Source organism: Sinocyclocheilus grahami, unplaced genomic scaffold (assembly GCF_001515645.1).
Source record: "Sinocyclocheilus grahami isolate Dianchi unplaced genomic scaffold, SAMN03320097.WGS_v1.1 scaffold791.1, whole genome shotgun sequence".
Lineage (NCBI taxonomy): Eukaryota > Metazoa > Chordata > Actinopteri > Cypriniformes > Cyprinidae > Sinocyclocheilus > Sinocyclocheilus grahami.
The window spans coordinates 489,703-517,092 of NW_015505970.1; the positions used below are offsets into that span (position 1 = coordinate 489,703).

General features: G+C 35.4%; 1 protein-coding gene across 1 annotated transcript in view; it reads right to left on the minus strand.

Annotated features, from left to right (window-relative positions):
• Positions 1–25,465, minus strand: part of LOC107561756 (MAM domain-containing glycosylphosphatidylinositol anchor protein 1-like) — a 137,946-nt gene extending 112,481 nt beyond the window's left edge. Inside the window, exons 1-2 of the mRNA XM_016246233.1 lie at positions 25,391–25,465; positions 19,887–20,061 (exon numbers count right to left, since the gene is read on the minus strand). Coding sequence (XP_016101719.1) covers positions 19,887–20,061; positions 25,391–25,465 — 250 coding nt within the window. The remainder of the gene's footprint in view (positions 1–19,886; positions 20,062–25,390) is intronic.
• Positions 25,466–27,390: the final 1,925 nt, after the last annotated feature.

Genomic DNA, 27,390 nt, shown 5'->3' on the forward strand with positions numbered 1-27,390 from the left:
TATATATATATATATATATATATATATGTATGTGTGGGTGTGTGTGTCACGATATGTGGTTGTAGAAAGCGCACGACAAAGGAGTAAACGTTTATGGTCTTTAATTCCAACTTCAACATAAAGAAAAGAAGAGCTAAATAGCATCAACACACGTGTACCATTAAATGAACATCAATCCAGGACGAAGAACATACAGAAACTGAAGGCTTATAAAGACAGTGAAACAAAGGAGAAAACGAGATGATTAATCAACACAGGTGAACAGAATGAACTAATCGGGGGACTAAGGGAAAATCTAAACCAGAACAGAACATAAACGTGACAATACATACATATATATATATAATTAAAGTATAAAAATAAAGCTAATTTGACAGTTTGGCAGGCTTTAACGATGAGAATTAACTTATTCAAATTACAAAAAATCTTAAAATATGTGGAGCACTGTCTACTTAATACTTCATATTCATAATACTTCATATTAGAGATAACAAAATACAGACGATCATTTTCTCGATCTGATAGAAGAACACAAAGTACAAAACCACAACAAAAAAGTACAATCAAATATATTTAAAGTATTAAAAAGATCTCTCTAGATCCTAGAAAAGAACACAAAGTAAAACATACAGGTGCATCTCAATAAATTAGAATGTCGTGGAAAAGTTCATTTATTTCAGTAATTCAACTCAAATTGTGAAACTCGTGTATTGTGTACCTTCTGGTCATTTGATTTTCTACTTAAAAACAAATCAATAGAAATGAGAAGCGGTCTTATTTTTATTTTTGTTTAGTTTTTTTGTTCTTCATTTTGTTTAACAAATGGAAAAATAAAAACGTAGCTGGATTTTAAAAAATTAGATTATGGAAAAAATAATTAGAAAAATTTGATTAAGCTTTAATATTTGCTTTAAATGTGTGGGCGGTGCTGAAACACCCCTTTCGTCCCCCATCTTCAGTACTACACCATATATGCATCAACTGCAAGCTGAGTTCAATTTCTATTTGAGAGACGCGGCAGGCGAGCCAAGCTTATTCACGAGAATTTTTGTAAATCAAAATTTTGTACATTTTGTAAATCTAAGAGAAAAACACAAAGTACAAAATAAAATAAATAAAAATAAGTTTTAAAAATAAAATAAAATATTTACGTTGGACAAGATGCACAGGATTTCTCTTGATCCAAATAAAGAACACATGATCTAAAGCAGGGATCCTCAAATCTGGCCCACGAGATCCACTTTCCTGCAGAGTTTAGCTCTAACCCTAATCAAACACACCTGAGCATGCTAATCAGTGTCTTCAGGATCATAAGAAAATCACAGGTAGGTGAGTTTGATAAGGGTTGGAGCTAAACTCTGCAGCGCATTGGCCCTCCAGGGCAAGATTTGAGGAACCCTGATCTAAAGTGTTATAACCAAAGTGTCATAACCAATCAAGTTTGATTGGGTGTCACTTACAACTGTATTTCTTCACAAAAAAAAAAACTTATCTGAGGCTCCCCAAGACAGAACACAAGTCCTATTGAGAGCAGACAAAGCCGACTGTGTCCGTGTCCCCCACACAGGACTCGAGAGCCTCATATACTGCAGTGTGGACACTAAATGGCCTATTCTCAATGCAATCAATGTCTCATTACAGCCCACCGTTATAAATCTGAGCCCTATTTAGTCTGGGGATTAAAGGAAGCAGGCTAGAGCAACACACATCAACGTAAATACATCACAAACAGATGCATGCAGAGCCACGCACCGGCGGCCACTCACACATTACCCTGCATTCAAAAAGAGACAGGAGCTCCAGCACATATATGCACATACATGCACGTGAAGTCAAACTTTATGTGTCACTCTTCTGCTAAGTTAATGGAATAGTTCACTCAAAAAAAGACACAAAGTGTGGAAGAATATAACGGATACATTTGTCATTATAAACATGAATGAGAACTGGGGCAGTCAAACTCAAAAGTGATTCATATGACTCAAGCACTATATTCAAAGACTTCGTGCAATAGCTTTATGTGAGGAACCAGCTGAAGAGTTTTCATTAAGTCTCCATGTGTCACGAATCCGGTCAACGAACTTTCCTATTCATTGACTCTCGCACTACACACTGTTGCACATCACCCCGGACTACATTTCCCATCATGCATTGCACTGATTGCACTCAGCACGAATTGGTCTGGTCCGTGAACAAATAGTTTGATTCCGCTCACAAACCTGATCTGAATGATTCATTTGTGAATCTGGCTGATTCTTTGTTCAACTAGCTGACTCAGTGATCCAGTAGCAGTGAAATATTATTACAATTTTAAACAACTGTTTTCTATTTTAAAATATTTTAAAATGTAATTTATTCCTGTGATCAAAGCTGAATTTTCAGCATCATTACTCCAGTCTTCAGTGCTCAGCTCAGTAGAAAAACAAACCATCCAAGTTCGCAGACGAAGTACTAAAGATCAATTTTGACTGACTGCATGCTGAAATATAATTCATTTACTACTGAAAAAAAGTATTTCAGTTTAATTGAAACTGCATAGCTTAACCCAGTATTTGCATGTGCTGTATTTTGATGTTTATTAGAGTAGCACAGTGATAGCTTTGCAGCATGCTAATGTCATCATGTATTAAAATCAATTGCAAGTCAAGTCCTCCATGCACTTGCAACACTATCTTAGCTATGTAGAATGTTCTAAAAATCATTACCATCAAAAACCATTAAGATGCCACCTATGTAGGCAGCAGACAGCATGGCTCAGAGGATTTACACCATTGTGAGTCACCTGGCGATTGTCATCTGTGGAAGCCTGGCTTTATCATGTTCCGCACACATTCAGACTGGGAAATGTTTGACATTTACACCAAGAGGAAACCATCTCCGCATCTGAAGCAGGAGTGCAGCTTCAGAGCATGTTTTTATATGTGCATGTCAAGCTACATGTGACCGATAGAAAAGTGGGAAGCACACTGACAAGCAGAGACTCAGAGAACACGACCTAACTAAAAGAAACACGCTAGCAGACACAGAAGCACAGAAAGCTGCCATAAGATAAAGGCTACACCTGCACTATAAACAACACTGAATTCAGAAAAAGCTGTGCTTCCTGGAAATATTCATGAAGTTTAAAAAAAATCCATGAAAAAAATATCCTTAAGAAAAAATGTCTGTACTAACTAGCCAAACCTTTCAAATACTGGAAAATATGTGACTGTTTTGCCATGCTGATAAAGCACAACCAACAAAAATAAAATGTTGTAATAAAATACAATAAAATAATAAACAATAATGTGCAAGATCATTAAAAAAAAGAAAAACGAAAATGTTTGAAAATGTTTTTCAACCAATAGAACAAAACCAAAATAAAATGAAATAATAAAATAAAACATAACACAATAAAAGATAGTAACAAAATAAATAAAAGTACAAAATAACAAAATACTAAATAAATAAACAAAAAATAAACAATAAAATAAAACAAAAGGTAGATATGTAAACAAAATAAAATTATAAAACAACATAAAACATAATATAAAAACAGTAGTACAACAAAATAACAAAATAAAATAATAATAAACAAAAAAATAAAAAGACAAAAATACATAAAAATGGTTTCAGTGCTTTTTCAAAGCTAAACATCCTGAAACTTTTCCCATTAAAAAATATCTCAAATTATATTGAGAAAAGACAGCTCCTTGGAATACTCATCTGATAGAAAGAGAAACTGATTTTTATTTATTTTATTTTCTACCTTTTTGCCGAATGAAGCCAGAGCACTCAAAAGCGTCTTTTTAAAGCTAAGGCAGAAGGTGGTCTGTTCTATTCAAGAGTGCCTCTCTTATTACATCTCCCCATTTCACATTTCAATGAGATATGCGTCTGCAAAAATATATGAAAGCTGATAGAAAGTTATTAACCATCTTTACAAAGCGCACAGTGAGTGTGTGTCTGCAAGATGTTGATGTGGATCTGAGAGTTCATCTGAATAAGAATAAGAGTCTAAATGAGTTGATGCAAGGACTGATATCCCACACTGATAGCATATCGTCTTCTGTGAGAAGTAATCATGTTTCAGCTTGAGAAAGGGAACATGTTGAGAATTTCCTGGGATCGAGCCCGGTCTCATGAAAATGCGTATAAATAGTACGCCAAATAAAAATGAAAACTCGTGGTATTGATACGCAAAAATGGACTTTGGCGTGCATATGATACGCATGTGTTTGGCGTGCATATAATGCGCAGTTTTCGCGTGCATATGATACAAAATTTGTTGGTGTGCATATGGTACGCAGTTTTCGCGTACACATTATACACATCTACCCCACAACCCTAAACCTACCCATCGCGTAGAATATACATGCCGAAGTATATTTTTGCGTATCAATACCATGACTTTTCGTTTTTATTTGGCGTACTATTTAAACGCACTCATGAGATCGGGTTGTGGGATCCAGGTATTCTCATTTCCAGCGAGTGTTGATCTCTTTTAGTAGGATTGCTATTCCTTGAGATGATATGAAGCTTTTGCAGATGTTAAAGAAAAAGTTCACCCCAAAAAAATACAACTTTTAATGTCGTTCACTGACCCTCATGTTGATCCAAACCTATATGACATCCTGGGGCGCAAAATTAAATGTTCAAGCTGCAATTTTCCATATGAGGAAAGTACATGTTGATTCAGACTCTCAAGCTTCAAAAAAGCATTACAAAATTATAATAAGCATTGTTCATAAGATGCATGCTCTTTATTCCAAGTTTTACAATAGTTTTATGTGTTAAACAGACCAAAATTGAAGTCATTATTTACTAAAAATCTAAGAAGCATCATTTGTGCTTGTGCACAATTTAAAAACGGTGCTCTTTTATTTCTTTTAGTTCTTGAATGTATAAATTTAAAATGCAAAATAGAAAAATTCTGGCCAAAATACCATTCTGTGTCTAACTGAATGAAATACAAAAATTACATTTAATGACTAAATTATGACAAAAAATTGGGGGTGAACTATTCCTTTAAACATTATGGCTGGGTTGGCTTTTCAAACGTAGCAATACATTTCCAGCTCTTCAAAAATGATTTGCTATCTGAAAAAGTAAAAATTGCATGTCATTTTCATAATTTTAAAGCGTAATATCTTTTTCATAACTGATCAGATTTGAGACTTTATTAAACTCTCATCTCTATATATTAAATATCTTTCTGAACAACAGCACTGGCAGATCTCCTCCATTTCTGCTGCTGTGTTACTTTAAATGACAAAAGAGCACAAGGTCGGAGGATTTATTGAGAATGAGAGTGAGCTGGAATAGAGGAAGAGCAGAGACGCAGAGGCCTTGTCACATTTGTGTCCTGCGGCTTTGGGGCTTTGTAGACACAATCCAAGTCTGAATAACAAGGTTTAAACCACACAGAGAGACAGAGGGAGTTTAAGAGAGAAACAAGTCAGGGGGAAAGAGAGAGAGGGAGAGAGATGCACGAGAATGACTTTTAAAAGCTCTGTCAGCATCTCAGTGGTCGAAACAGGAAAAGTTTTCGAATGCAGATCACATAAATCTAATAGAAAGAGAACTCTTTTTTTTTTTATGAAGCCAGAGCAATTAAAAGGATCTTTTTAAAGGTAAAGCAGAAGTGCGCCTCTTCTATTACATATTAACTAAGGATGGGTCACGATTTTCAAATATTCGATTAGTTGATTTAATTATAGAATATCGAATAGGTTGTGCGATTTTCCATGCTGATGCGTTGGTGACACGTTTATGTGGCGCTGCCAATGACGCACCTAAAAGCTGTCAAAGACAACAGAAGAACACATTGTCTCACACGCTCACTGTAGACTTGCATAGCATGTAACGGTTACAGTAACTTGGGACGATGTCAAATAAGAGTCCTGTGCGGACCACAAACATAAGCGATTTCAATGCCCCGCATATAAATAAGGGCTCCCTGATGCCCGCCGTTTATATACAGTATAATTACCCAACGATATAATTGCGACAGAAGATACTGAAGTATATTTTTTCTCCCACCTCTTATCTATTCCCTTTGCGGTTCCATTTTTTATAATGGAAATGACCTGACCTTATGAGCAACTGATTTATGCTAATCGACGTACTGTTATGTTAATAAGTGCCGTTATTCGGTTATGTTTATTATATTAATATATCTCAGCGCGTTACAATCATTATATGGCTTGAGTTAAGGTAGCCTATCTTCTGAATTAAACAGTCTATCATACAGATTGAAAGCTTGAATCCCTCTCTCTGTTTATGGGTGTGTGTGCATGCATCAGGGGGAGGGGTGCGATTTTCGAATAATAGTCGAATAAGATAGGATGATGGCGAATGATTTGCAGATCCTGAGCACCACTGACAAACACCCAATCTTGTAAAATGTGTGGTAAGTACTGCCAAGTGTTGCTCCGTACGTGTGATCGCGAATCTCGAAAGTGAAAGTAAAAAACAAGTGCGCGTTCATAAGCGATTTCAATGCCCCGCATATAAATAAGGGCTCCCTGATGCCCGCCGTTTATATACAGTATAATTACCCAACGATATAATTGCGACAGAAGATACTGAAGTATATTTTTTCTCCCACCTCTTATCTATTCCCTTTGCGGTTCCATTTTTTATAATGGAAATGACCTGACCTTATGAGCAACTGATTTATGCTAATCGACGTACTGTTATGTTAATAAGTGCCGTTATTCGGTTATGTTTATTATATTAATATATCTCAGCGCGTTACAATCATTATATGGCTTGAGTTAAGGTAGCCTATCTTCTGAATTAAACAGTCTATCATACAGATTGAAAGCTTGAATCCCTCTCTCTGTTTATGGGTGTGTGTGCATGCATCAGGGGGAGGGGTGCGATTTTCGAATAATAGTCGAATAATACCCAGCGGTTTTCGAATATTAATTTTGCTTGGAATGCCCATCCCTAATATTAAGATTTAAATGCAAAAATAACAAGTGAAGAAGTGCTGAAAATCCTAAAATGTTTCCCAAGAGCAGAAATGAAACAAAAAATTTGATTGCAAATCAACAAAACACATGGCAAATGATCATATCACTATATTTCTGATCAAATAAAACAAATACAATAAAATATTCACCTGGATATAGCCTGTTAACAATAAAATCTAGCATTTCTACAGTATATTAGGAATTTTCTAAGAGCTGGAATAAAAGGTTGACCAACTCTGGTCTAAAGGGACTAAACGTGTATTATTTACTTTTCTTGTTGCTTTTCTCTCACTCCGTTTTCATATAATAGCATTTTGGCTATCCCTCTCAAGCTAATCTCCCTGACAAGCTAATTTCAGCCCTAAACTTTTTGCAGATGAAACTAGCTAAATCGTGTCTCATTGTATAACCCTCGTGTGAAGCTCTTGCTAATGTTTATTCAATACAAAGTTGAAGGAAACCCACTACAGATAAAGCACCATCACTTTAACTTGCATTTCCACTCCTGAAATCTCCCCTGCCCTTCAGGTGACTTCCACCAAATCTGTTTCACTTAAAAAGACACAAATGAGCAGTCCAGACACCTTAAAAAGTCTCCCTATATTCGCTCTAGACCAAATGATCTTAATGATAAACTAAAGCTCACTCTTCCAACGCTTCACGCCAAGTTCGGCATTTCAACAAGAGCGCGTGGCTGTTAGACCGCCTGCAGATATTTATTAAGAGTCGAATGAAATTTTCATGCGGTGTGAAGCATTCTCTTTCATCCAGCAGCCTGCTGTCAAGCATGAGGCGGAAGCCGTGGCAGCTCCGCACGGGAGGGAGGCAGCGTTTAAGAGCGGGGGGGCCATGCCTTCAGGTGACATCATCAAAGACAAGGGTGGGGGGGCGGGAACATCATCAACCCAAATCAGCCAATTAGAAGACTTTGCTTAGCACAACTGTTTGACGAGATGAGAGGCTTTTGGGAGGATGAGTCGAGCCAGAGAACAAAGAACTGTTTCGAACTTTGAGCAGCAAATCAGCATATTAGAATGATTTCTGAAGGATCATGTGACTCACTGAAGACTGGAGTAATAATGCTGAAAATTCAGCTTTGCATCACAGGAATAAATTATTTTTTACAATGTATTCAAATAGAAAAGAGTTCATTTAAATTGTAATAATATTTCACAATATTACTGTTTTTACTGGATCTTTGATCAAATGAATGCAGCCTTGGTGAGCATAAGAGACGTCTTTCAAAAATATTAAAAACTCATTTTTGAACAGGATGTGAGTCAAGCCAGAGAACAAAGACATGGATAAGAAGCTTTATCATAAGAAGCTGATCTTAGGTCAGAGTGTGACATGATCTCTGTTAAACTCATCAAAGGAGAAGAATGAGCGTGTTCCTCCATTCGTCTCTCTCCTCCTGCTATCACTGTCTAATTTGCTCTCCCTCCGGAAGCTCAAGGAGACGTCCTGCCAGTAGTGTGCAGGTCTCTACTGCTGCTCTCCTCTGCCTCTCCTGTCCTTTCATCAAGTCTTAATCAGATCAACAGAATTACAGACAAAAATGTTTGTTAACAACGGCTGTTTTGACTCTACAACAAAGACTAAAAATATGCATTGTGACAATAATTAAACATGCTGAATGCTGCTGACAAAAATATGACGAGAAAAAAACAACACTGTAAGATATTAACTATGTTTATGCACTAGCAATGTTTTCTAAAAGATCAAAAAAAAATTTAAGAATATTATTGTTTGGAATAATTCAAATGCCTTGAGCTAATCAGTGAATGAACACTGGTAATCTGAATGCATTAAACTGATCAGAAGTGACAGTAGAGACATTTATAATGTTACAAAATAAATGCTTTCCTTTTAAGCTTTCCATTCATCAAGGAATCCTGAAAAAAAAAAAAATGCATCACGGTTTCCACTAAAATATTAAGCAGCACAACTGTTTTCAACATTGATAATAATCAGAAATGTTTCTTGAGCACCAAATCAGCATATTAGAATGATTTCTGAAGACACTGAAGACTGGAGTAATACTATAAGTGACGTCTTTAAGAAACATAAAAAAAATATTGATCAAGTAGTGTGTATAGATATATATATAATATATAAATTAGTGCTGTCAAACGATTAATCGTGATTAATTGCATCTAAAAGAAAAGTTTTTGTTTACAAAATATATTGTGTATATTTATTATGTATATATAAATACACAAACATACATGTATATGAGCATACATGTATATTATGTATAAATATTAATATTTTCTATATAAACAAAACATTTTTCTTAAATATATACATGGGTCAAAGACGAAAAAGGGTTTAAGCATGAAAACAATACATGTAATACTGCTTTAAATTGCTGTTGTTTTCCCCCCCAGTTTTCTGTTTAATTTAATTGCAGTTTTGTTTTTGTTTTTCTGAGCAAAAAATAAATATCATACATTTTTCCCTGATTTAGAGAAGAAACCCACTAAAATGTCATTCAGTGTAACAATCTTGTCAGGCATATTTACAACAAAAATCAATTTATGACATATTAAAAGACTAATTACTTTCACCCCAAATACTAATTAGTTGTAATTATTCTATTTCCCACTATCCTAGGTTTTGCCCATTTGTCAGTAAGAATTTTTTACTCATTTTAAACACAATAAAATTTCATATGCTCTCTTATTATTTTATATATTTTCAATATGTACACGTCAGAATAAGCACGTTGTTTGAATTTTTACATAAATATTGTGTTACACTGAATTTTTTATAATGGAAATGACCTGACCTTATGAGCAACTGATTTATGCTAATCGACGTACTGTTATGTTAATAAGTGCCGTTATTCGGTTATGTTTATTATATTAATATATCTCAGCGCGTTACAATCATTATATGGCTTGAGTTAAGGTAGCCTATCTTCTGAATTAAACAGTCTATCATACAGATTGAAAGCTTGAATCCCTCTCTCTGTTTATGGGTGTGTGTGCATGCATCAGGGGGAGGGGTGCGATTTTCGAATAATAGTCGAATAATACCCAGCGGTTTTCGAATATTCATTTTGCTTGGAATGCCCATCCCTAATATTAAGATTTAAATGCAAAAATAACAAGTGAAGAAGTGCTGAAAATCCTAAAATGTTTCCCAAGAGCAGAAATGAAACAAAAAATTTGATTGCAAATCAACAAAACACATGGCAAATGATCATATCACTATATTTCTGATCAAATAAAACAAATACAATAAAATATTCACCTGGATATAGCCTGTTAACAATAAAATCTAGCATTTCTACAGTATATTAGGAATTTTCTAAGAGCTGGAATAAAAGGTTGACCAACTCTGGTCTAAAGGGACTAAACGTGTATTATTTACTTTTCTTGTTGCTTTTCTCTCACTCCGTTTTCATATAATAGCATTTTGGCTATCCCTCTCAAGCTAATCTCCCTGACAAGCTAATTTCAGCCCTAAACTTTTTGCAGATGAAACTAGCTAAATCGTGTCTCATTGTATAACCCTCGTGTGAAGCTCTTGCTAATGTTTATTCAATACAAAGTTGAAGGAAACCCACTACAGATAAAGCACCATCACTTTAACTTGCATTTCCACTCCTGAAATCTCCCCTGCCCTTCAGGTGACTTCCACCAAATCTGTTTCACTTAAAAAGACACAAATGAGCAGTCCAGACACCTTAAAAAGTCTCCCTATATTCGCTCTAGACCAAATGATCTTAATGATAAACTAAAGCTCACTCTTCCAACGCTTCACGCCAAGTTCGGCATTTCAACAAGAGCGCGTGGCTGTTAGACCGCCTGCAGATATTTATTAAGAGTCGAATGAAATTTTCATGCGGTGTGAAGCATTCTCTTTCATCCAGCAGCCTGCTGTCAAGCATGAGGCGGAAGCCGTGGCAGCTCCGCACGGGAGGGAGGCAGCGTTTAAGAGCGGGGGGGCCATGCCTTCAGGTGACATCATCAAAGACAAGGGTGGGGGGGCGGGAACATCATCAACCCAAATCAGCCAATTAGAAGACTTTGCTTAGCACAACTGTTTGACGAGATGAGAGGCTTTTGGGAGGATGAGTCGAGCCAGAGAACAAAGAACTGTTTCGAACTTTGAGCAGCAAATCAGCATATTAGAATGATTTCTGAAGGATCATGTGACTCACTGAAGACTGGAGTACTGATGCTGAAAATTCAGCTTTGCATCACAGGAATAAATTATTTTTTACAATGTATTCAAATAGAAAAGAGTTCATTTAAATTGTAATAATATTTCACAATATTACTGTTTTTACTGGATCTTTGATCAAATGAATGCAGCCTTGGTGAGCATAAGAGACGTCTTTCAAAAATATTAAAAACTCATTTTTGAACAGGATGTGAGTCAAGCCAGAGAACAAAGACATGGATAAGAAGCTTTATCATAAGAAGCTGATCTTAGGTCAGAGTGTGACATGATCTCTGTTAAACTCATCAAAGGAGAAGAATGAGCGTGTTCCTCCATTCGTCTCTCTCCTCCTGCTATCACTGTCTAATTTGCTCTCCCTCCGGAAGCTCAAGGAGACGTCCTGCCAGTAGTGTGCAGGTCTCTACTGCTGCTCTCCTCTGCCTCTCCTGTCCTTTCATCAAGTCTTAATCAGATCAACAGAATTACAGACAAAAATGTTTGTTAACAACGGCTGTTTTGACTCTACAACAAAGACTAAAAATATGCATTGTGACAATAATTAAACATGCTGAATGCTGCTGACAAAAATATGACGAGAAAAAAACAACACTGTAAGATATTAACTATGTTTATGCACTAGCAATGTTTTCTAAAAGATCAAAAAAAAATTTAAGAATATTATTGTTTGGAATAATTCAAATGCCTTGAGCTAATCAGTGAATGAACACTGGTAATCTGAATGCATTAAACTGATCAGAAGTGACAGTAGAGACATTTATAATGTTACAAAATAAATGCTTTCCTTTTAAGCTTTCCATTCATCAAGGAATCCTGAAAAAAAAAAAAATGCATCACGGTTTCCACTAAAATATTAAGCAGCACAACTGTTTTCAACATTGATAATAATCAGAAATGTTTCTTGAGCACCAAATCAGCATATTAGAATGATTTCTGAAGACACTGAAGACTGGAGTAATACTATAAGTGACGTCTTTAAGAAACATAAAAAAAATATTGATCAAGTAGTGTGTATAGATATATATATAATATATAAATTAGTGCTGTCAAACGATTAATCGTGATTAATTGCATCTAAAAGAAAAGTTTTTGTTTACAAAATATATTGTGTATATTTATTATGTATATATAAATACACAAACATACATGTATATGAGCATACATGTATATTATGTATAAATATTAATATTTTCTATATAAACAAAACATTTTTCTTAAATATATACATGGGTCAAAGACGAAAAAGGGTTTAAGCATGAAAACAATACATGTAATACTGCTTTAAATTGCTGTTGTTTTCCCCCCCAGTTTTCTGTTTAATTTAATTGCAGTTTTGTTTTTGTTTTTCTGAGCAAAAAATAAATATCATACATTTTTCCCTGATTTAGAGAAGAAACCCACTAAAATGTCATTCAGTGTAACAATCTTGTCAGGCATATTTACAACAAAAATCAATTTATGACATATTAAAAGACTAATTACTTTCACCCCAAATACTAATTAGTTGTAATTATTCTATTTCCCACTATCCTAGGTTTTGCCCATTTGTCAGTAAGAATTTTTTACTCATTTTAAACACAATAAAATTTCATATGCTCTCTTATTATTTTATATATTTTCAATATGTACACGTCAGAATAAGCACGTTGTTTGAATTTAAAAAAATGTTTCCCCCCCCAGTTTTCTATTTAATTTAATTGCAATTAAAACAATTGTTTTTCTGAGCAAAAAATAAATATCATACATGTTTCCCTGATTTAGAGAAGAAACCCACTAAAATGTCATTCAGTGTAACAATCTTGTCAGGCATATTTACAACAAAAATCAATTTATGACATATTAAAAGACTAATTACTTTCACCCCAAATACTAATTAGTTGTAATTATTCTATTTCCCACTATCCTAGGTTTTGCCCATTTGTCAGTAAGAATTTTTTACTCATTTTAAACACAATAAAATTTCATATGCTCTCTTATTATTTTATATATTTTCAATATGTACACGTCAGAATAAGCACGTTGTTTGAATTTTTACATAAATATTGTGTTACACTGAATGGCAATGCAACATTATTTCAACCAAATTTTGACATTTTATCCTCCAAACCTTAAACGTAGACACTTTACTTACATTTAATGTGCTTTCTATGGACATAAAATCACTTTTGTAAATTTCCTTTGATGCGGACATCTTAACGTCTTTGACCCACATGCATGTGTGTGTGTGTGTGTGTATATTTAACAAATATACACAGTAAACACATATATTATGTAAACAAAAACTTTTATTTTGGATGTGATTAATCATTATTAATCGTTTGACAGCACTAATATAAATATAATATTACAAATGCATCTGTACAAAATGATGCAAATGCACAATGCTACTTTAAGTTACTTTATTAAAATCAAATATCATTTAATCAGAGTAAAATTGACTGAAATTATGACAGGACAAAAAATTAAGGGTTTTGGTTTCACTGAAAAATGCCGTTTAGGAAAAACCACATGTGGGCGCTCACACACACACACACACACACACACACACACACACACCTCTGTCTGGGCCTAAAGAAAGCACAATGACTCACCTTTAGCCAACTACCCTTCACAATCACAACCCAAAGGTCAAATACCATGTACCTTCTCCATAAACCACAGAAGTGTGAGAGTATGTATGTATGTATGTATGTGTGTGTGTGTGTGTGTGTGTGTGTGTGTGTGAGAGAGAGAGAGAGAGAGAGAGAGAGAGAGAGAGAGAGAGAGAGAGCTCTTAAACTCATATGAAAGAAGGTGGAATTCTTGTACTTTGCTTTTCTAATTAGCGCACTAAGTTTTAGTATATAGTGTCAGGCCTGTTTTAAATGTGTGTGTGAGTCACTGGATCATTTTTATTCTCCTCCAGTGCTCTTCTGGTGTCTTCAGCACAAGGGGCTTTTTGTGGACTGTATTGTGACGCCAGACTCTGGCACTCACAGTCAAGCCAGGGCTGAAGGCCAGCTCTCACACACACACACACACACACACACACACACACACTCCAGAAGAATCAGAGCAGAGACGAGTCTGTGCCCAAACACACTCAACCAGCACAACCAAACACACTCCAGCTCAGCACACGGAAAAGCAAAACCCAAATGGAGCCCATATCACAAAAACACATTGATAAATTAGATTTATTTCATATATTTCCTAGGAGATTAAATGCAGAGTAAATGGAATAGTCTCTTGCTTCTCAGAGTTTTCTCCTGGGAGAAAAAAAAAACTAATCTTATGTAAGCTACAGTTCAAAAGTTTAGGGTCGGTAAAACTTTTTAATGTTTTCGAACCCCTTCTGCTCATCAAGACTGCATTTATTTGATCAAAAATACAGCAAAATCAGAAATATTATTCAAATGTAAATAACGGTTTTCTATCTGAATATATTTTAAAATGTAATTTATTCCTGTGATGCAAAGCTGAATTTTCAGCATCATTACTCCAGTCTTCAGTGTCACATGATCCTTCAGAAATCATTCTAATATGCTGATTTGCTGCTCAAGAAACATGTCTTCTTCTTATCAATATTGAAAACAGATATGCTGCTTAATATTTCTTGACACTTAATGAATAGAAAGTTCAAAAGAACAGTATTTATTTAAAATAGAATAAATAGAAATTTTTCTAACATTGAAAATATCTTTGGTGTGACTTTTGATCAATTTAATGCATCCTAATCATTTATGTTTTCAGAGTAAAATTCTTGCCCTCAAACTTTTGAATGAGAGTGAAAACGGTTTTAAAAAGATCTCAACAATGCCTCAAACTGTGCTCAGATTTGACAAGATACAAAAGTCAGTGTCCTCAATATGAGCTCAAACATTTCTCATCAAATTCCTCCAGGACAAAATTCTCCACATTCATCTTATAGCGCTATACTTTTAGGATTTGTAGGAGAAACATCTAAGACAAATTCAATATTTAAATTAAACCTGAAAATACCAATATGAAGAGCAACCACTGAGCAATGAAAATCTCCTCTGGGAAGAAACAAATGCAAGTATAAACATTTCACCTCTTCGGGACGTGTTAAGAGCCCATAACTTCTTTTTCAAATACTTCAGAAAGTGAAACACAATCAAGCGATTCTACTGTATATACTCTACATGTTTGTGCCAGTTCAAGACGTTATTGCTTAGGTTAAATGTCATCAAAAATGCAATAATGACTTATCTAACTACAAATAATCTAATAATGATATTAAATATCATTCTTGCATTTCATATTCTAACAATTGAACAGTGTGAAATATCACAGCAGTATAATAACACTGTTTATTCATTTAAAGTGATCAGCTTTAAACATAACACACAGGATTCAGTGACTTTTGCCCACATACCTGACTGAATCCACCTAGATGGAATGAAATGTAAATCCTGAAAATGTATACAAGAAATGTCAAGAAAAACATTATGCAGTGAACAAATATGTCTGGTGCACAGTTCACCGAACCAGCCTTTCCACACATGCTGCTGTCTTTCTTACCTGGTGCTGGATTATATGATCTGAACTGTACTGAAGGAATGAAAGGGTGAGAACTGGGTCTCTGAACCAAGTCCATCCTTACAGTAGAGGCACGCTGACCCCAGAACAGTTACCCACTGTCTCACTGGCCAAAGTGCCAAGGTCAAAGACTGACCTTCCCGCACTAAAATAACCACATACTGAGTGAGTGTGTGTGTGTGTGTGTGTGTGTGTGTGTGTACGCGTTTTTGTGACAAATGAGGACATACATTTGTATAATGACAAAGGTATGACATAGGTATTACAAGGAGAAGCTGACTTTTCAGGACATTACCCCATGTCCCCACTTTTCAAAACGCTTATAAATCACACAGAATGGAGTGTATTGAAAATCTAAAATAGCACAAAGTCTCCTGTAAGGGGTAGGTTTAGGGGTAGGGTTGGTGTAGGGCAATAGAATATACGGTCTGTACAGTATAAAAACCATTACGCCTATGGAGAGTCCCCACTTTTCACAAATGTAAACCTGTGTGTGTGTGTGTGTGTGTGTGTGTGTGTGTGTGTTTAATGGCTTCTTAGTTCCCATCAATTACAATGCTTTTAACATATTTTAATTACTTGATATTGTTGTCTTGTTTTCCAGTAAAAATACGCACACATACTGTATATGAACAAGACATACTTACTTAATATATTACGCAAAATTGCATAATATATTAAAAAGGTTTTTTTTTTCTTCGCTAGATCTCATTCTTAGAACAAGATTACATATTACAAAATATCTATAAAGAAATAAAATTAAGTTTCATTCAAATTAAAAAGTATGCAAAAGTTGTGCAAATTTAAAAAGATAATAATAATTATGATTTTATATACAAAAGATTAAACAAATATTTTTAAAATTACATTTAATTTGAAATAAAATAGTTTTAATTAAAAAAAAACTAATATTTTTTTATATTCTTGTTATAAGCTTAAAATATAGTGAAGAACAAGAAAAAAATGCATTTCTTAGTACATGACACAATTTTCCATAATATATTAAGCAAATATATCCTATTCAATGTTTATGATGTTTACTGTAAATATGAATTAAAAAAATATGTGATAAGAATTACAGATTAGAACATGTCAAGTTAAAGGATATTACTTTTAAACATATGCCTCGAACCCTTTTCGTCCAGTTGTTTTTGATTCCAAAACCCTAAGGCCGCCTAATTATACCCAATTAGTTGAATAGTCATTCTGACAAACCACAGACTAGTTCATTTTGAAAATATGTAGTTTTGCACATCTCTGCTCTGTACCTCTCCTGCATCTCTCTCTCTCTCTCGCTCTCTCTTTGATGTTAACTAAGGCTGTCTGCCTCTGTAGCATGTGCCAGGCTGAGGTTAAGTAGATGAAATATGCTGACATAAAATCAGGCAAACAGCTTTAGCACAGCACACATGGAACAGTGACTGGTTATATCAAAGTCCCTTTAACAGAGCACATCAAAACGCCTCTGGACGTAGCCATGAACCAAAAGAGACCTCGGAGGAAAAGGAGGGAACAGAAAAAGAGAGAGATTTGTCATCACTTTTCCAACTAAATAACTCTTAAAACTCTGCTTGTGTCAAGCCGTCTGCGTGCGAACGCTGGCGTTATGCTATAAAAGCGGCATGGATCTTTTATTCAGCCGAATAAAAGAATCAGGCCATTCCGAGGGTCGTATTATCATGCCTTTCCCAACATCCTCTCAATCCTGCTTCCGTAATTCTTCAATCTTTATCTCTCACACCTTCTGTACTTCTCACCTTTCCATCTCACAGCTCACACTTGCTCTCTTACTTCTCTTTTCTCCCAGTAATGGGGTTTGGTGCTGTAGAAGATTGAGGGGGGATGTTTTGTGTGTGTGTTTGTTGTGGGTGGTCCGAGCCGTCCCTCGCCGCTCTGGTCAGGCTGAGTCTAATTGCCGGTGTTGTGGTGCTAAAGTCATCCGGAGAGCCGTGTGGAGCCAGCGGGGGAAAATTGAACAAGCATCACCCGTCAGGAGTGCTTCCACTCAGAGAAGCTGTCAGCCTGCCCTGTTTACCTGCTACACAATTATCATCCGCCCCTGGGGAACCCTATGGAACAACACATGCATCCTCTGGGGGACGAAGAGGGGCCACGGGGGAAGCATGATGGTCGAATATCGCAGAGGGAGATCGCAGACTGAATCTTGTTTTGTGTTAGCGGCTGGAAGTAAATTAAGCATACAAAAGTCTGAGAGGTTATGATATGTGGCAACAGAGACGTGCAAAGCCATGAGGGTGAAAGAATAAGGGCCGGCTCACGCACAACGTGTTTTTGCATTCACCACACATTTAATTGTCTGTTTCATTAACTGTTTAATTGTTTTTCTATGCTAACATGCATTAAATGGATGCCTTTGACAGATTTGCTGCAATTCTTCGCATTTTTAAGTCATTTTCGACTGCTGTTTTGCTATTTTCTGCTGTCCGTTACTTCTTGTGCAAGCCTCATAAAAGTGAATCTCGAGATGCTTGCAATCTTTTTTTGTTTCCTTCTGATACACCCGTGCTGGCAAAATGAGTCAGAATGTAAATGGGCTAATTTTGAGCTACAGGCAAAAAAAGTGTCGAATTTGTCGAATTTGAGTTTTTCACAAAATTGAGCCCTCATCTAGCGATCCCAATGTTCCAAATAGTAATTCAACCTCTAAAATGATCTTTATTTGTATGTTTTCTGAGAGGTGTACCTTTTTCTCTGCTCGCTTCTTGACGACTGCTGCTTCCCCTCTGCACAAGTTTAACATTGTAAAGCGCAGCATTCCAGCTTTGTGAATATTCATAGCGAATTCTCGATGGCATGAGTCTGAACCCATGAAATGTGATGTTCAAACCCATGCTGATGTAAACAGAATGATCACGCTGACTGACACATCTGAAGTGTGCGCAAAAAGACGGTATTTCAAAATATCTGTTATGTCTTAAGTGAACATTTGGTTAACTGTTGGGGAAAAACATCTGATGTGCAACATTATATCTGTGCATTACAGTAGGTCTTAATATACAGGCCGTCTGCCTCATTAATTTAATCTAACAATAAAAGAGGGAATCACTTACTGATTTTTTTTAATTATGTATTTTTTTAAATAATTATTAACTTTATTAAAATAATTATTAACTATTATATATATATATATATATATAATGTTAATAATTATTTTAATAGTTATTAATTATTTAAAAAAATAATTCATATAAAATCTGTTATTTTTTAATATTGTTAATAAAAAAAATTTAATGTAAATGAGAGAGAACGAGAGAGAGAGAGAGAGAGAGAGAGAGAGAATGTAAAAAATAATTATATAATAAATAATCTAAAAATGAATTACAATAATTATGTTTTTGTATATATACTGTATGCATAAACAATACTTATATTTAAAAAGCAATTATTTTAAAATTGACATATTTAAAATGTTTTTGTGTATATAAAAGGATGCATATTATTTTAATAAAAAATATATATTAATAGACTGCATATAATTGTATGCACTAAGTATCAAAAATATAAAAACAATATAAAAAGTAATATATTCTTTTTTTAAATAATTACGTATACATGTATAAAATAAGGTACATATTTTTGCTTATTAAATTTGTATACATTTTAATAAATTGTATGTATTTAATTTATTTGAATGCATTTAAAATATAAAATTAAAAACTAGTTCTGAGCGAATATCCCTTAAGGTTGTTTGTGTTGAATGAGAGAGTGAGGAGTCTTTTGTAGGTGGTTTTTGTGGGATCTGGCTGTAGCCGCTGACCTGACCCTTGGCTCAATGGGACAGTGGGTCAGTGGTCTGGGCAGCACTGCAGGGAATCCCTTACACACATAAAGAGTGTGACCCTGCCTGAACTATGTCTTCAACTCTCACTCGAGATCCTTCCAATTCATTCACCCGAACTCTCCAGGCGCATCTGTCCAGTGCAGCCCATATGTCCATCAATCACCACTTATTAAATCTCCACAAAAGCTGGTGGGTGCTACAATTTGTTTCCTCTTTTGTCTTGGCAGCTCAGCTGAGCATCGTTTCCCCTCCTGTTTTCCATAACCTCCCACACCTATATCCAGCACTAGGACAGAGACGGAGCTCTGGAGAGTTCACACTGATTCACCTCCAGCAGGAAATCCGGGAGGGATCAGGCCGGGAAGAGGAGGGATCGTGGCCCTATCACTTACACTGCACATCTACGCGAATGGACTTGATGGCAGCCACCCCCACCCCGTTCTCAGCTTTGCAGTAGTAGCGGCCGCCCTGCACTCTCTGGATGTTGGGGATCCGTAGAGTCTCATTGAAGATGGACGTCTCCTGGAACTTGTCGGAAGCGCTGCCTGCTGTCTTGGTCCACCTCACCTGCAGGGGGCGACATTTAGAGACTCATGAGCTAATAATAAACATGCAAAACAATTTCATTTCAGCGCATGTTTTACATTTAGATATTTCAATCAATCAATCAATGATTCAGATGTTGAATTAAAAGAATCACTTAGCATTTGGTCTCTCTTTTGCTTATATTTGATTGTGACCAAGAAAATGTGAAACATCTAAATAATCATGCTACGTCAACATTTTAAAACTAAAAATGAAAAGAAAAAAAAAAGTTGCAGGTTTTTCAATGAGGTCTCAGATGTTCCTGTATTTGTATATTTAGATCAATAAAAAGAGCCATGTCTTAAAAAATTATTAAATTAAATTGTAATGATTAAGAAATATAAATGTATTTTTTAGCATTGAAATATTTTAACTCATTTTCTATGTTAAAGTAACAAAATCAAAGCTTGGAATATAAACATCAAAATAAGAAAACGTCATAATATAAATTTATAGTCCATGAAAAGATACGTCTTAAAAAATGATTAAATCTCAATTATTAAGTAAATGCATTTTTATATTAAAATATATGTATAAAATATATATATATTTAAACATATATGTTAAAATGATAAAATATAAACATATGAGGAAAAGTCACAGAATCTCAGACTTAATATGTGCATACACACCCACTGATACATCTATAAATAATAATCATGTAAACGCAAAAAGATTTCATTTATTTTCTCCTACAAAGTAATAACTGAATGTAGAGTTAAAAGTGCAAAAAATGTACAGAGAAGTATAAAAAGTCCGGTCACAAAGATGATCAAGATCAGTGGGACTCGACAAGTTTAGTGCTCAGACTATCTGTAATCAGAGTCTCATCCATCTCAATCATTCTTTTGACTCCTTCAAACAATCTTTGCATTGAGTATGTAAGGTCAAGTGAAAATCACAAACTAAAGCCTGTGTAATCTCCTACACTTCTCCACCTCTGGACATCAGTAAGCTGCTTGCATTATAACCCGGGGTCACCTCTGAACAGGGTGAGCAGCCGATTGTAGTTGGACGTACGTGGAAAGGATTATGAGATTACACCGACCTGTGTAAACGACAAGCTTTGGGTTTATTCAGGTTTATTTGCCTGTGGATTTGGGACACAGCTGCTGCTCATTTATCAGGTGTGGTGGGTGAGAAATTAACATAGAGGAAGGGAGAGAGAGCCCCTGCTGGGAGTAACCTATCCTCTCGGTGGAAAAGGACAGAAAAGCTGGTCAAAAGCTGTTTGATGGGGCAAAATCATTAAAAAGTTATAGTCCTGCTCAAGCTACAACTCAGAACCGACCCACAAAGTGAGGAACTGCTCTTACAACTTGTAAAGTTTACACCCCTGGATCTTGATGCATCGTTTTTTTCTATCTGGAGCATCAATGAGCGTTCGAACCTTTTGTAATAGTTGTGTATGAGTCCCTCAGTTGCCCCATCAGTGTGAAAAGATGGATCTCAAAATCATACAGTCGTTGTTGGAAAGGGTTCAAATACACAAAAGATGCTGTTTGTGGGAGCTGAAGGATTTTTCTGAAGAACAGCGGGCAACAGTTCAGGACAAACAAGGGACTCATGAACAACTATCACAAAACAAACAAACAAAAGAATAGCTGTGGATCATCCTGGTAACAACACAGTATTAAGAATCAAGTGTATGTAAACTTTTGAACGGGGTCATTTTTATAAATTCAACTATTATTTTCTGCTGTGGACTATATGTAAATGTCTTTTATGTGAAATATCTTATTCAGGTCAATACTAAATAAAAAAATAACATACATTTTGTATGATTAACATGAATTCATATTATTACACGGATTACCGCGTGTTACAATGGAAGACTTCAGCATTAATTTCAACATATATGGTAAAAAAAACTGTTTATTGTAATTAGTGATACAACTGTACATGCCTTAAATGTTCATATTGTCTGACTTCAAAAGGCTCAAAGCAGTTTGTTAGGAACTGTTTTTCTTCGCGGAAGCTTTGCGTAAGAGCTCATAAAATATTTCAACTCAAGTCAGTATTTCGTGTCTAATTTACTTGAGACAATTAGCCATGTAATAAATTACAAAGAAACCCCTTCAGGCTGATACAAGACCCCCCCGCTTCGCGTCAGGGTCCTGATCACCCTGTCGGGGTTTATTCTGAGATAACAACCGGCTGGATGTACATTATCCCTTACTTAATAAACGCTGTAAAAAAAAATGTTGTTCATTGATAGTTCAATACACCTATTTTTTTAATTTGCACCTGATTTTCTGAAGTTTTCTAAAGATTTTTGGTTACAATTTATTTTGATAGTCCACTTTAGACATTCCACTAACTATAAGTAACTTTGTAACTACATGTCAACTACATGCAGTGGCGGCTCGTGGGTTTTAAAATAGAGGAGGCAGGCTAATTGTATTGGTCTGGGATCCCTGCCGACTATTATTATTATTATTATTTACTTAACCACTTTAAAAGGGCTTTTTGGTTGCTTTTAGTCAGAAAACGTAAATAAAACGACATACATACAGCAAGATAATATAATTTAACTTACCTGGCCTATCACTTGAAGCAAACATCCATCCCTTCTTAAAAGTCTGTGTTAAAAGAGAGCTGCCTGTTGCGCCATTTAATTAAGCCGACTGCTGTAGCCTATATCCAGCTTAGGCTGTTTCCCTAAATTTGTATATATACTGTTTGAATGACAGCTTGGTAAATCTGTTGGCGATCAAATATTCAATATCGCTACTCATCATAAGTACTTGGTACATTATCAACGCAGCGGCAGACGTTCAAACTAATATCACGTAATTTCCATCTCTATGATGCTTGGTTGATATCAGAAGGGAGGCTAGCCTCCCTTAGTCTCTGTTAGCTGTATGCTAGCGTTCTTCATCTGTCTCTACTGCAAAATCAGGCTCACAGTATGCTCTGATATGCTTTCTGAATCCCATCTATCCATTTGATATAAATTAATTTGGTTCTGTTTGCTCAGACCAAGGGCAGGGTTATCATCATTAACTAAAACTAAAAGTAAAACCACAATCAATCAATCAATAAAAAGTCATTACTTATATTTCAATACAATTATCTCTTCCCGCCTATCCTATAACTGCCTCTATAAATTAAGTTATCTGCGAGTGACACCAATTCAAGTCAAGCATCCGCAAAGAGACGTTTATTGCTTAATGCCTGTCAAGCCTGCTTAAATCTGGGCAGCTGTGGTCCTCTTCAGCGCTAGCACTGGGTTATTGCTACTGTAAGCGCATTTAATGCTCATTGCCGGGCTTTTAATTTTTGAGCAAGTTAAATCGGTGAAGAGTCATTACTACACACAAAAGCTCAATGTTTGCAGCTTAGCTTTACACTGGCTATTACTCTAAAATCTTGTGTCTCCCTCTCTCTCTCACTCACTCTAGCTCTTGCTCTCTCAGTTCAATTTTGTGCTTTATTGGCATGACAGAAACTGTCCGTTTGTATTGCTAAAGTGTTGCAAAACCAGCTAAATAAATAAGGTAAAATGTACAATTAGCCTAAAAGGTGTTCGCTATTTATTCGGTAAGTAGCTGTGCAATACTCAGGATAAGTATGGGTCATTACTGCCAAATAAATGCAGACATTGAGCAGGATCCCACTGTGAAGCTCCTGCAGCTCTTTACTAAGCAAAAATTGGAGTTAGATCAGTTTAAACGTTGGGATTTCAGTTATTTTTTTTATGACTAGGGACACAAAGCACATATAACATCATACACAAACTGCAATAGTCTATATAATGTAAGCGTATTGGCATATCATGCGATGTACAGAGACAATATAATCAATACAGGGAATCTGATCATAATTAATAAATTCCCTTAATTCTATAAATAATGTAATAATTAAACATTATATACATGTTATATATCATTATTTATTACAAATATAAAAAAATATTACATTAAATATAAATATAACTAAATTGCACTACCGTTCAAATGTCTGAGGTCAGTAAGAAATACTTTTCTTCAGAGCAAAGACGCATTACATTGATCAAAAGTGACAGTAAAGACATTTATAATGTTACAAAAAAATGATATTTCATATAAATGTCATTCTTTTGAGCTTTCTATTCATCAAAGAATCCTGAAAAGAAAAATGTATCATGGTTTCCACAAATATATTAAGCAGCACAACTGTTTTCATCATTGATAATATAATATATATAATAATATTAATATTATAAATATAATCATTTTTATTTCTGAAGGATCATGTGACACTAAAGACTGGAATAATGATGCTGAAAAGTCACCTTTGCACTACAGGAATAAATTAAATAGAAAACATTTATTTAATAATATTTCACAATATTACGATTTTCAAATGCAGTGAGCATATGAATGCAATGAGTGAACTTTCTAGTGAGTCTTCAAAAACATCTTACATCACCAAACAATTGAAGGGTATTTTTGTAAGTGCCATAAATATCAATTTAATTATAATTACATTAAACTAGAGACCTAAATGTTAAGTCTTGTGTTACTTCAGTAGATTTTGTAATGCAAGCATCCTCTGAGCACATGACTTTCCGTAACATCAACAGATCCAGATAACAGACACTCCCACCCTAGTAATAATTATAAAGCATGCAATTACATCCAAATCCGTACATGAATTCACAGATGTCCTGTGCTAATATTTAGAAAACTAAATCCATTTGAGTGCTAAAATCAAGCCTGAGGAGAAACATAAAACAGCAGGAGAGAAAGAAGACCAAAGCAGTGTCAAGATTTTGCCGGCTCATCTCCCGTTCTGAACTGCACCTCTGTTCACTGAAATCAATCCTAATCAAATAACACGCAGTGCTGCAGAGTATTTAAACCTCTCCATATGTTACACAAACAGCAGCTTTATTAAACTTCCCACGCCGAGCGTAATAAATGAGAGTGTAAAGCGTGAGGTGTCTTTTTCTGCTCACGGACACAATGAGGGCAGAAATACATCTGCTGCACGTGGGATGTACACAGCGTTAGTCCTTCTGTGGCCTGATGCTGCACACCTTCAAGATCACACTTCTGTCCTCCAAACAAGCCAACAGAAAGCAACCGCCATGTTTACATGCACATTTTACGAAAGTTGTTCACCCCAAAATGAAAATGTTGTTATCATTTACAATGTCGTTTGAATTTCATATTATTTTCGGTCTTCTGTGAAACACAAAGTATGTTGGAATATCTTAGAAATGGAAAGGGACCTAAAAAGCATCCTAAAACAGCCCATGCGACTCCTGCGCTATATTCCAAGTCTTCTGAAACCATGCGAGAGCTTATTCTGTTATGATACTCACCTCTGCAGTAGTGCTCAAATCTGGGTCACATGACACGTGAGAACCTTCAATGGCATCAAACTTGGTGCAACACATTTAAAAGCCCCATTTTTAAATTTATATTGTGGTTCGGCCATCATTTGAAAATTTGTATGATATAATGTATAAATGTATCAAAAATAATTTATTTAAAAATATGAATTACCATCTTTTTTTACAGTTTTTTAACTAAAACTAGTACAACGTATTAAAGGGGTCATATGATGTTGCTAAAAAGAACATTATTTTGTGTATTTGGTGTAATGAAATGTTTATGAGGTTTAAAGTTCAAAAAACACATTATTTTCCACATACTGTACATTATTGTTTCTCCTCTATGACTTCCAGGATCAGGAAACAGTCAAATTAATATTTGGGTTGAACTGTTCTGGAACAACTTAACCACTGATTTCTAGTCGTGTCCTCTTTTGGAAGACCAAACAAAGTATTTTTGCTTTCACAACGAAACACACGGCGGGATAGCTGCGGCTGGAGGGCTAAAGTGAGCGGAGGCGGGCTGGCTTGAGAACGGAGCGGCCGGCGGATTCGACGAAAGAGCGGCCGGCAGGCTGGCAGCAACCACATGTGATGACCCTGGGCTGGACTCCGCTTTGTCCATGGTGAAAGTCAATCCGGCGATCCACAGCGTGAAGTTGATGTATTCCCTCAGTGACCAGCACGGATCAGCTCTAGGCATGACGAAGCGGATATCGTCCTCTTTTGGAAGACCAAACAAAGTAGTTTCGCTTTCACAATGAAACACACAGCGCCTTCACGACATGGCGGCAGCAACAATACTACAGCGAGAATAAAAGTTACGCCTTCTTTCTTTGCGTGACCATTTGGGCGGCGTTCTGCAAATCGTTCGACATCGTGATGTAGACATGTGGGGGCGTGTTAGAACGAGCCGTTTTAGGTAGGCGTGGTTGACTTAACTTTTATAAAGAATATCTCTTTGGATTTGAGACTTTAGTCTTTGCAACTTTACAGCTCTTCTTTATACACCAAGAGCTTGTAAGTAACACTTCATAGAGAAAGGAAAAATGTAAATCATTTGACCCCTTTAAATTTGTATATATGTGTGTATTTAGTTAGTTAGTTATTTGAAATAAAGCTGGAATGAAATCAAATAAAAATTTTAGATAAAACACTTCAAAATAAATAAACAAAAATGAGAAATGTTCGGTTTAATCTGTTTAATCTGAACAATAATTTGAAAAAAATATTTAAAAAAATATAAATAAAAAATAATAATAAATGAATGCAAATTATAAAAGCACATACAAAATTAATACAAAACCTAAACTTTTACATACAAACACCTAAACTAAAATTAAACTGAAACTGAATATGAATAAAAACTATACTTGTATATACTGCACATGCAGCTTTTCCTGTTCTACTCGTAGAAGTACTGGAAATACTCTTGCCATTCATTTTAATTAATTTTCAGCAATGCTGCCCACCAATTTAATTTAATTAATTCTCATTCATGCCCTTGACAACCAGCAAGCAAGAGCACACTAAATTGCTAAATTAAAATTTTGAATTTCTTTCTCCCCTAAAATGTTTTCCCCAAAAGCTTAACTTTTTATGACTTTCTGTGTCACGCAACACTTTCATCTGAACATACGCAGATATAACATTTGAAGTTCAGATGGTCTCTTCCTGTCTAAGTGGGCAGTTCTTGGCCACACAAACTGAGGGTCAGTATTTAAGGCCATAGTCAAATGTCTGGCTAGGCCTGACCTACAGGATTTCACTGACAGATATTTCATCAGTGACATGTCCAATCCATCTGTGGTGTTCTATAATCACTGACGCGGAGTTAAACATGCCACATGACCAGGGAGAGATCCAGTTACTCTTGGATGGCAATCAACAGCAATCTGAGATCGATCAGCTTGAGAGAGCAATGTCTGGAACAGGAAACTGAATTGCAATGATGATGACGATTGCTGCATTTCTAGCACTGATTCATT